Below are 12,672 nucleotides of genomic sequence, written 5' to 3' on the forward strand. Positions count from 1 at the left end.
GCTGACCAACTACTCCAAATTCCTACATTGTTGCAATTAATTAAATCTTCAGCATAGCTTGAATTGTAGAAGTATATTGTAATTAGAAACATAAACCAAGTATGCATCTCTGCTAAAATTAATTAGCAATTGAAATAAGCAAAAAATTTATTTTCAAATCATTGGCACAATTTTTTTTTTTAAAAGAAAAATTTTTGATCGAAATTTTACCAAAAATTACAAGTGTTTTTTTTTTTTTTTTTAAAGGTAGAACAATATCATATATTTGATAGAATTTGTTTCATCAGTGTTATTTTAGCTTGATAGTGACAGAATTAACGTAAACGCAATCAGCTTTAACACATTGACATTTATCATAAACAAAAAGAAAAAAAATTTTTTTTTTTTTTAAATTAAAATTTATCCAAAATATTAACTAATCAATTAGTATAATATTTGTTATCAAATTTTTTACTTTTAATCTTTGTTGAATAATATTTATAATTGCAATGTATATTGTAAACATAAACGTATTATATGTATCGTATCATATTTAAAAAAAAAAAAAAAATAAAATAAAATAAAAAATATAAAAGGAACTCTTTAACAGTATTCAAGAAAAGAGAAAACTAATTACAATAAAGTCCATGAAAATGTCTATTTCTACCTTTCAAATTAGAAAAAGTTGAATAAAATGAATTTAACCAAAGCAATGTCTTTTTTAAATAGATATTAAGCGATTGCTTTAGTAGTGCTCAAGAACTTTTATTAGATTTGAATTAAAGATCCAAGTTCTATTTCCTTTTTTTTTTTTCTCGAAAAGTGTAATTTAGTACACAACACAATTATTTCTTTTTTTTTTCATTTTTCTTTAATGATTAAATTTAGATTTTTTTTTGAAAAAATTCTATCAGTTGTTTAGGAATTTGTTAAATGTCAAATATCATATTTTGCATTAGTAAAGGAAATGTTGAATTATGAATAGAATTATGTAATAAAGAATGTTTGAAATAACTTAAAAAAGATATCACCGTGTTATCAGTTTGATTTTAATTATTGGTTAATTAAAGAAATAACCTATTAACCATTTTTTCTAGAATATTTGACTGAATATTATAAACGAAATTTTTTTTATGATATAGAAATATGTCCAAATTTTGTTTAGTGAAAGCAAATTTAAAATGTAAAGAATTTTTAATGTTAGCGTTGTTTTTATCAAGTACAATAAATATTTTTGTTGCTTAAAGTAATACATTATTATTCATCTCTGATCTTTCAGTTTTAATAAAACTTTTTATGTAATGTTTTAAAATATAGCAAATATTTTTTCTTTTTAAATTTGATTCATAACATTTTTGCATATCATACATTTTGATTGTTAAATTTATTTTCAATTATAAAATTATTTTTAAACAATATCATATTATATAAGACAACATATAACTTTCGTATTATTATCATTGCCTTTTCTTGTATTCAACTTACAATTATAGTTTTATCAATTTAATTTAATTTATCTGATTAATCTATACCAAACGATAATCTTATTAAATTTCTATCAAATTTCTTGAAAGGATACAAACAAAAAAAAAGAGAAAAAAAAGGAACAATCAAATGATCGAATCTATCCAATGATATTTTCTGATAATTATCTGTTAATATATATAAAGAACAAATCCTTATCACAACTATTCGTCTATGCCAAATAACATTTAAAAAAAAAAAACTATTTTGCCGTCAAGAAAATATTAACGAAAGAAAAATATTCATAAAATTAAAATCCGGTTACTGATATTTTTAATATTTCTTTTCTTTTCTTTTTCTTCACCGGTAAAGAATGCAAAGATTTTCAATTGTTTAACTTATACTTTATTTTTTTCTATTCTTACTTGTTCATTTGCTTGATCATCAAAGAGAAAATTATATTTGTTGAATTTTAATGTTCATTTTTATCAGTTGTAATAATTTTTTGCTTACTGTTGAAAAGATAACATTATCATTTATCATAGCATAGTGAAATGATCAATTGCAAGAGTTAAATTAGTTTGAAAAAAATCCAAATTTCATTAAATAAAATATTTCAAATGGTTAATTGAAAAAAAAAAAAGAGTGAAAATGACATAGAAAGAAATGATCATGCACGAAATTACTAATAAAAATTTTTATTCAAATGAGGACAAAAATCAGGAAAATGCTATTTAATCTGATAGAAAAGAACTAGTTTATTGAAAGTTGACAGTGACAATAACAACAACAACAACAACAAGAATAAACAACAACAACAACAATAATAATAATAATAATAATTTACAATGAATTAAGCCAATAAATATTCAAGAATTGTAATAAATTTGTCTCTTATGGATAAATTACTTTAGAAAATTCATAAGTTAATCGGATAGATTGTAAATGTGAGAAATCAAAATAGATTGAATAATTTGAAGACTGGATTCATTCTGTTGTAGAAAATTTTCAACCATCATTCACTAATTGATACTTGATGTATTATTATAATTGTAATAGAATTTGAAATTTGAATGCAAAGATTGTATTAAATAAAATGAAATTTTGGTAATGTAACAGTGATATGATGATGATGATGAATTTATCTAGAAAGATAATTATGACAAGAAATAAATAATAATTGCTAAATAATTTATTTCTAAAATAAATAAAAATAAACAAAATATACGCAAAATAGATGTTTCTTTTTTTTTTCCCTTTCTCTCTCTCTTTCTTCTAATATATATATATATTTTTTTTTTGAATGTTATCAAATTATCATATTTTATAATTCAACAAAAATAATTTACATTTTAAATAAACAAAATTAATTACACTTTTAATTTTATAATATTCTTTTTTTCTTTTTATCTTTTGTTCATTATATCAAACTTTCTTTTTTCATTTACTAAACAAACATATTAACATATTTGTAATTAAATAGAAATAATTACAATTTTAATTTTTTTTTTTAAATATCCTTTTTTGTTTTTCATCTTTTATTTATTATATTAAATTTTCGTTTTATATTTACTAAACAAACATTAATTATTCCTCTTCAATGACATTTACATGTAACCAAATCTTCATCAATCATATAATTTCGTACCATAAATGAAAATTCATCATAATCGAGAACACCGTCACCGTCAACATCTGCTTCTGCGAATATTTCATCGATTACTGCTTTATCATGAATATCACCTAACTCACTGAGAATATATTGGAAATCTTTTTTTGATACCACACCACCTTCACCCTGAAATAATTAAAATATATGAGTTGTCAAGAAATTTTAGCAAAAATAAAATTCAATTAAAAGTACATCCCAGCTAATAAATGAATTTATACTTTAAAATATGGTATATTTTTGCATTAATGTTTGCTTATTTCTTAACAAATTTTTAAAAAAAAAAAAAAAAAATGAAATTATTGATGGAAAAAATAACGAAATTACTAATGGAAATTTGATTAGTAAGAGAGGTAAATATGATATAAATCAAAAAATTTTATTTAAATTATCTATTAAGTTAAGCATTTATTTTGTTTATTTATTTCTAGCATATATAATCCTAACATTTTAATTTTCCATTTTTCAATCATTTTTTTTTTTCATTTACTTACTCTATCAAAAACAGCAAAACATTCTCGTGTCACATCATTCCAACTATTTTGTTTGTCACTCAATCGTTTCATCACATCACAAAATTCATGAAAATCAATTTCATGATTACCCATCTATAAAATAATTAATTAGAATTGTAAATAATCAAGAAATTATTGTAGTTAATTTCAAAGAATTTTTTGATTTGATAATTGTAAAAGATATAAACTACAGGTTGAAGTTTTTATTTGAACAGGTGTATCATACCTGATCAACTTCCTCAATTATTTGTTCAAGCTCATTCTTCTGTGGTTCCAAACCTAAATTTCTCATCGCACTTTCTAATTCATCTATACCAATTGCGCCACTGCCATCTGCAATTACCATTTCATAATGCTTTATTTGCGCTTAATGTTAACTTTTATCATAATATCTTCCAGAATTACATCCAATCATTCAATAAAAAACTATAAAATCCTTTCAAAATTTCACATATGTTTTAATTTTTTTTTTAAATTTCAATTATATCTCTTAATTTTAAATTTTAAAACATTTAATAATTTATAGCTTTTGAATAAGTAAACCGGTATCAAAGACATTGAACACTTGACGATATTCTTCTAACTCTTCCTGTGAATATCCAGCAAGTTTTGCTTTCAATAACGGAGCATTTGTACCAGGATTTTGACGTTGATTAAAATCATGATGAAATTTATGCTGTAATTTAATTCTTAAAAAATTTTGCATCTTTTTTTAATTTTGAATTTTTAAAATTTTCCTATGCTAATAAAGGCTTGGAAAATGTATTAAATTGATGATTTTAATTTCAATTTCTAAGTATTAAATGCTTTTTAATCTGATTTTGCAATATTTTTATAAAATTATAAATATTTGTTAATTACTCCATCAATATATTTCATAGCAATATCTGATGATTAATTTATAGTAATTTAAAAGAAAAAAATATTTTGATGAAATAAAATGGTAACGTTTCATTTTCCTAAAGTTTTGTCATCAAACTGCTCTATTCGAAAAATTTTTCGATTTCACAGTCTAAATGTATTAATTTTTGATTGATTATAATTTCATACCAATGCATTAATTAATTAATCAACCAATTAATTATTTAATTAATAATTAAGTTGGATATTGAAATCGTGCTGAATTACTTAAATTCAAAATACCTTTGATGCCTTTGAAAATTGTAGAAAATAAAATATCTTAACTAATTCGAGTATTGGAATCATATTAAATTCCTTAAATTCAAAATACCATTGAAAATTCTCGAAAAGAAAATAGAATATAATACCTTGATAGCACCAGCAATTATTGATGCCCGACTGCTTGGCGGATTTGATAAAAAAGATTTCTGTCGACTCGAGAATCTCTTATTGCTATTACATGGTGTTACACTTGTCATAGCTTTCTGACTTTTTTCTCCTAAACAATTTTCAGGTAACAAATAATTTCACATAATTATTATTAATTTTACACTACATTTATTCATTTTCAGATTAGCAAATAGAAAAGAAAAAGCAAAAAGTAAAAAGTAAAAAATGGAAGTAAATTTGGCATTTGAAATTGAAAATAATTGTGGTAGAAGTAATAATGAAATATGTAAAGAAAAAAAAAAAAAGGCAAATTACAATTTATGATGGCAAATTCAATTCAAATAGTTATGCGTTATGCTTAGCAATAAGAGAGAAAAGAATGACAGAGAAAAAGCTTAAAATATCAATAATTGAGGAAGAAAAGTTTTTGACAAACAATGTCAACACAATATCGCTACACAATTTAATCTTTTATAATAGTTTTTAAACGCCTTTGGACAATAATAATAATAATAATAATAATAATAATAATAATAATAATAATAATAATAATAATAATAATAATAATAATAATAATAATAATAATAATAATAATAATAATAATAATAATAATAATAATGATAATAATGAAATATCGATAACAAGTAATAACTGTTGAGAATAAAATGAAAAATTAATATATAATTTAATTTGTACTCTTTTCGACATGAATTTGTTAATATATGCATAAGATTAGCAGACAATGCTAATCGTAGCACCTTCTCTCCCTCTCTCTCTCTCTTCCCCTCTCCCTCTCTCTCTTTATACCACACTTCTCCCTGTCCCTTCAAATTTCTAGGAATCAATAATTTTCTTTTCAAGTTCCATAATAAAATATTTTTATAGTCTTTTTTCAACTTTCATTGTTACTTATATTATTGTTGTTGACCATGAATGTAATAATTAATTAATTAATTGTTAATATTACTGAAATATTTTTTCAAACAATGAATTAAAATTATTAAAAATAAACAATGTTATATTTAATTTAAAAGATTTGTTTTTAATAAGTTAATTAGACTGAAATTATTATAAGAATGATTGCAAATATTTCTGATATATAAATATACAAATAATTATTTAACCAATTAATTAATAATTATATAAATGATAATAATAGCAATAATATATAATAAATTGTAATAATAATATTTTTCAAATTCGAATAATAGCAAAAATTATTTCTGCTTCATTATTTTTCGTTACATGCAGTATTTTTAGAGTTATTAAATATAATATTTATCCGAAATGCAAGATTTTTTCACTTTTTTTCTTTTTTTGAACTTTTTTTATCAAAAAACAAAAATTTCCTATTAATAATTGAAACCATTAATGAGCATTAATTAAGAATAAAATATAAATAAAATTTCTAATTGCTAATAATTATTACAAATTAATTCTTTATAACATTTATATGTTTAATCCTTAATCATTTCCATATGAAATTTTTTAACAAAATTTTTATGAAAAATTTATTACTATTAAAACAAAAGGAAAAAAAGTAGAAACTCTCGAAGTAAAATTTTTCTTGAGACTGAAATGGATGGTGAAAAAATATTTTGTCGTAACTGAGCTCCCCATAACTACCTGCAGGCTAAATCCAAGCTTACATACCCTACTGGCGGGTAAATAATCCAGTGCTTGGCGAATTCTACTTTAGCAAATGATAGATAATATCGATATTGAGAGAATTAAAAAAGTAATGTCGCCATGAATGCTTGACAACAAAAATTTCGTAGAAAGTTTCTAGCAAGAGGGAAAGTTACCCAATTATTTAGGTTAGTTTATTTTGGCAGATGAGTTGCTTTAATTTCAAATTTTCATAATTTTTAACTTTCAATTGAACAATAGTACTAATTAAATATATAGTTAGAAATAAAAAATAAATGTATGACTAAAAAATGCAATTAAAAAACAAATATAAAAAAAATAAATAATTTGAATAAGAAAATAAATAAAATATGAGAAATTTTTGTAAAACAAATATGCATTTTTTTTTTTTTTAATTTTACTTTATTTTCAAATCAATAACAATATAAGAATATATTAAAAGCCAAACCTTAATAAAAAACATTTTTTATATTAAAATATTAATCCTTCAGAAATAATTTTAGTCTCTCGGTAAAAAAGATGAAAAATAAAAAATGAAAAATAAAAAATAGGCTGAAAGAAATCAATAAAAGGAAACAAAAAATATAAAGTAATTATACTTTATATTACTATGTGCAATAATATTATGAAAAATAAACACAAATCTTGAGGAATTTATTAAGAATAATATACATGTTTATCAGATTTGCTGTTAAATTCATAATTAATAATTCATAAAATTAATTATTTTTGAAAGATAAACAAAAAAGAAAAGAAAAGAAAAAACAAATTGAGATAAAAAATTAATCATTTTAAGTTAATTTCATATTCATAAATCAATCAATCATTTAAAAAGTAACAACATTGAATAAATTGACAAAATTAATTAAGCTTACGTTAAAATTAGTTATATTTAATTATCATCATTATATAAGAGAAAATGATAAACAAAAATTGTCAATAATATTAAAAGTAACACATTCATCTATATTACCTGGGCAACCAAAATCTTTTACTTTAATTATAAAAAAGCTTTGTGTTAAATCAAATGAAAGATATCAGAATGTAATTAGATATATACTACTTTAGAAAATAAAAATCTTTGCTCGAAAAAATTTCTGAAAGATATTTTTAATATTTAACAAGTATTATTTTTAAATAATAATTTATCTGCTGTAAAAATTTAATCGAGCTATATGTATTAAAAGTAATCTTTCATAAATATTTCATAAACAATGAATTAATACAATTTTTTTACTACATTATCATTATTCACTTATTTTTACTACGCACTGATTATTAATCTTATCAGCAAATGATAACAGTTAGACAATATTATAAGTTCGCTTATACAAAATAGCAATCGTTTGCAAACTATAATTAAAGAATAATTTATTTTCGAATTTATTTGAAAGATGTTGCAAAATGTTAAATTAGCTAGCATATAGAATAAATTTAAACAAAGATAATTTTATTAGACCAGGAATGCTCTACTAATTTTTACTGTGAACTGTCTTTGAGTAGTTCAAAAAAAAAAAAAGAATGAAATTTTCTAGTTTAACTAGGAAGAGTGCATCAAAAATCGATAAACAATTATTTACACAACAATACTTACCTTATTTTTCAAATATTCTTATTTAGTAACAAAGAAGACAGACTTTTATTTGTAATTAATTGCATGTTTAGTGCAAACAATTTTTAGAATTTAAAAATTAAATGACTAATCCAAGCACTTATTCACTTTCAGCAAAATACTAACAAGTCTTTTCACATTTTTACACTTTCTAAAACAATATTTCATTCATTTTTACCATCTGAAGTTGACTATTTTAAATGAGTTCTTTTATGAAGTGTTATTTACAAACAAATGTTGAAAATATAAAACAAACTTTTATCTTTCATTATAAATCATTTAATGACATTCTTCGCAATAACACTCCAACAAAATCAGAATACTTTGAACAGTATGCAAAGGAAGCATTCCTTTTTCGGTATTAGTATATTACACCTTATTGATTCAGAACACTTCACAATACATCGTAACATTTAAAATAGAAAACATAAATGCATAAACAAACAAAACGTTGTTAAAAAACTAAAAAACAAGGAACAAAGAACAGTAGAGAGTAGAGTTATGGAATACAGTGATTTATTCAACACAGATGAAAATTTTTTTTTTCATTACTTTTATATCATTTTAAGTCATAACAGGGAATAATAATTAACTGTAAGGTAAGCTAATCCGTAATTGTGTTAATTAATGAAAATTTTTATATATTTATATACAATTATACAGAATGATCATGAATGGAAATTTCAAATGGTTCCTTTTCCTTAAACGCAAAAGGATAACTACGAAACGATGATGTGCGAGCCACAGATCCATGTCGTCTATTATAACTAAAATATAAATCGTTAATAATAAAACACAAAAAGATAATCAAAATGATAGAAGAAATGAAAGAGAGAGAATAAGCAAATGCACAGTAAAAATTGAAATTGTTAAAAATGAAATTTTAAGATCATTTCAATATATTAGAGTGCAATCAAAAGTTTTTTTAACTAACATGAATGAGGGTGAAGTTATTCTGATATCACAAAAACCATCGATTTGGCGCAAATCGTTCTCTATGGCTCTGATATCACCATCAAAGGTATCGTGAAAAATATAACCATTATCTGTTTCAGTCCAGTTAACCAAATAATTCCATTTGGTTGAAATTAATAGTTTAGGTCGTTTCACATTTAGACTTTGAAAAGTTTCGATATTAACCTTAAAAATAACTGTATTATTTCCAGAACGATTTACGGTTATGGTTGAATATGTTACTCTCAACTATGCATAAAAAAATATTAGGAAAGTAGAGCTAATTTTGCATACTTCAAACTCTATTCTCCATCTCCATTGCAATTCGAACAGAATACCTCTTGTTATGAACAATACACCTAAGAATCCTATTCATTTTTTGATAATACCTGATTTCCATGAAGTTTGAGAAAGAATAAATTTGGCAAATCATCATCGTCCAGATTATTCCAGTCTTCATTTTTATAGCAATCCCCAAGTCTACTTAAATTCAAATGAACTAAATGCCTGAAATAAATGAACTTTTTATCCTATTACAATAAATACAGCTATACAAGCATTTCATGTCACATTTCCTTCGAAATGATTAGCACTAATCTAATCATCTCAGACTGCTCATTCGCTCTGATAAGAGTGACCTTTGAGAAATATCTTTTCTAGCTATGAGAAAAAAAAAATTTAGTATATCAAAGTGACATACTGTGAAGTATGAACTGAACCTCACTCCCTAATTAGTTCTAGCAAAAGAGTGTAAAAATTAAGCTTATCTAAAAATATGTAAAAAGGATAAAATTTTCGGAAGCAAATGAACAGTTAAGATATGATATTGAAATATAGAGTAAAACAAAGTTTATTCACTTGAAATGACTAATAATAAATGGTACAGCTGCATCGTCCATATATTTATTGTATGGCAAACCAAGTGATCTCAATTCTGGGCAACTACAATAATTAATATTTAATTCAATTCTGGGCAACTACAATAATATTTATTTTCTAGCAATATATTTTGTCTCTAACAAATAAATTAACTCAAAAATGCTTTCAATTGACTCAACTTATAGCTTCCTTCACTCATTGCAATCCAAAATTTGTCTTAACTGAACGACAGTAATAATCAGCATACTTCCGGTTAATAGTTTCTAAAAGATTAGTTCTGCAGGCATGGAAATCGGCAAGTTCTAAATGTTTGAGTTTATACGGGAATGATTTTTCGGGATGTTTGCATGGTAAAGTAAATAAAGCAATCATCCCATCGTTGGTAAGATCACAATCTTCGCCGCCACAATTTATCCGTAGTTCTTCCAAATTGTATAAATTCTGCAACATCAAAAGATTAACAAAAGTTAATGAATTCTGAAACAGAAGAGCTTCCATGCTAAAACAATCGGTTACATCGCTACAAAAGAAGCATAATGAATTACTTAAATCTCCAAGTTTCAAAAATTTGATTAAAATTATTAAAAATTATTTCACCATTCTCCTAAAACGTTCAAATTAACACTATTTTCATATAATGAGAAGGTTTTAAATCACGTTTTTCATAAATAATCGCTGTTTACCTTTAGAGGAGCGATGAATTCATCAGGGACATAAATACAAATACCCAATGAGAATACTTTCAAATTATGCAAGTCAGCAATATATTGAAAGTCCTCATTTTCAATGTAATATCCGAGATGAAGTTCAGTAAGTGTAGATTTCCATGAAGAAGTTCCGATCCCGACAAAACTGAAAACCAGTAGTACACTGAGAATACATTAGTAATGTTAATGAGCATAAGTAACAGCTAAAAAGATTTTAATAAAGCTAGCAAATTAGAGAAACAGTTTCAAAATAAAGTCATAAAACTGTTTTTAAAGGTCAACAACAGCCAATAAACCCTATTTAGGATAACACAGGAAGAAAAAAAGATTTACTTCAATTTAATTGCTCCATTATTAACACGCAATAAGTTTAATGGACGTTTGCAAGCCCATAACTTTTCATCGGCTTTCACGCAGTACTGACTTACATCACCCATGAAGAAATTCCGCATTTTCGGGAAAATGTTCTCATTTTTAAATAACATTTCCAGCACTTCATTCCATTCCTCCTCACATTCATCATCATAAGCGGAACACTAAAAAATAACACTTAGAACATTACAACGGTTAAAATTAACTCTAACAAATACTATTCAAAATTATGGGAAGATATTGAGAATAATTAAATGTTTAATAAATTATACTCGCTCCACTGCATCCATATGTAATATTTCAACATTGGGGAAGCAATATGATAATTTTTTCAACAGTGAAATATTCATTTCTGCAAGAAAAAAAAATCATTCCTTAGATACTTAGAAAAGCTTTTGAATTCCAAAAAAATAAACTCTAACTCAAATCCGTAATTTATATCATTTTCTCTTTGCATCTGAACTTTTATGTCAAGTAAGGTGATTTTAATTTCTACCCTTAAAAGAGCCAATATCGAGATGGATTACATTAGGAAAACAAATTTCGAATAATGCGTACACTTCGGCGGATGGCAATGGTACAGAACAATCAATACACAATTTCCGAAGATAATGCGAAGTCTGAAAACATATAAAAAACGAATATAACATACTAACTCATTAATTAGCAAAAATAAAGGGAAACAGAAGGAAACGAAAATAAATCAAGGTGATAAGACTGTCCTCAGAGTTTGATTAATTACGGTCAATAAACTACAAATACTTTCTTCACTGATTATCATACATCATTTGACATAAATTCATTCGCCAAAACTTACCCTATGGAAAAACTTTTTCACACTGCCATATTTCAACGAAATATCGTTAACTAATACCCGAACTTCGGTGAAAAAAGCAGAATGATTCGCCAAATAATTCCAACGGTGACAAACCAAAGAGAAACAGTGGATCAAATCAATCGGATGACAATAAGCAAATATTGTCAATAATATATCATTCGACAAGTCATTAATTGTTACCTTAATAAATTACTTACAATTGAAAAACTTTTCACTGGAATCGTTTGCAATGGATCGTAATAATGAAAACTTCCAAATATTCACCGCCGCGCTATCTGAATCAGCTGTAAATTGATTGATATCCACTTCACTTCCGGTCGAAGCCTGGAAATTTTCTATTTCATATTTTATTAAAGAGAGAAACAAAAAGAAAGCAGAAATTCGTTACACTGATAAGTAAAATGGATCACTTGGGACTTCAGATTGGTAGTCTTGTGTCGCGTAGATGAGTAAGAGGAACGACCAAGTTGTATCAACGGATAATATGTTTGCATCCGATGAGCACGAGTCCTAAAATTGACTGAGAACCCAATAAAACTGTCTTGTAGAGTCTAATATTCGATGAGAGTGGATTTTATGGCAGATCTGGGATAACAATCTTAAAACTTCTTAAAACTCTTTCCAACACTTTTAATATAACACAAGAAAACTTACGCCTCAAAAAACTTATATCTTTTGTCTATCGTATCATATTTGCGCGACACAGGGCGATATCGTCCAGGCGATTCTGTTATCGCATCCAT

The 12,672-nt window shown here is 24.4% G+C and overlaps 2 protein-coding genes across 2 annotated transcripts; both read right to left on the reverse strand.

Annotated features, from left to right (window-relative positions):
• Positions 1-3,040: 3,040 nt before the first annotated feature.
• Positions 3,041-5,006, reverse strand: Bm3091 (EF hand family protein; the record flags this gene model as incomplete). The annotated part of the gene is made up of 5 exons (XM_001897363.2): positions 3,041-3,241; positions 3,607-3,720; positions 3,854-3,960; positions 4,171-4,303; positions 4,896-5,006. The coding sequence occupies 5 exons, from the start codon at positions 5,004-5,006 to the stop codon at positions 3,041-3,043; spliced, it is 666 nt and encodes a 221-aa protein (XP_001897398.1).
• Positions 5,007-8,834: 3,828 nt separating this feature from the next.
• On the reverse strand, positions 8,835-12,672 carry Bm10465 (F-box domain containing protein; the record flags this gene model as incomplete). The annotated part of the gene is made up of 13 exons (XM_001897362.2): positions 8,835-8,946; positions 9,114-9,319; positions 9,523-9,640; positions 9,992-10,075; positions 10,260-10,453; positions 10,696-10,864; positions 11,053-11,255; positions 11,364-11,443; positions 11,588-11,711; positions 11,909-12,109; positions 12,194-12,253; positions 12,340-12,439; positions 12,584-12,672. 13 exons carry the CDS (start codon positions 12,670-12,672, stop codon positions 8,835-8,837), a joined length of 1,740 nt encoding a protein of 579 aa, XP_001897397.2.

The sequence above is a fragment of the Brugia malayi genome (genome assembly GCF_000002995.4).
Source record: "Brugia malayi strain FR3 genome assembly, contig: Bm_v4_Chr4_scaffold_001, whole genome shotgun sequence".
Classification (NCBI taxonomy): domain Eukaryota; kingdom Metazoa; phylum Nematoda; class Chromadorea; order Rhabditida; family Onchocercidae; genus Brugia; species Brugia malayi.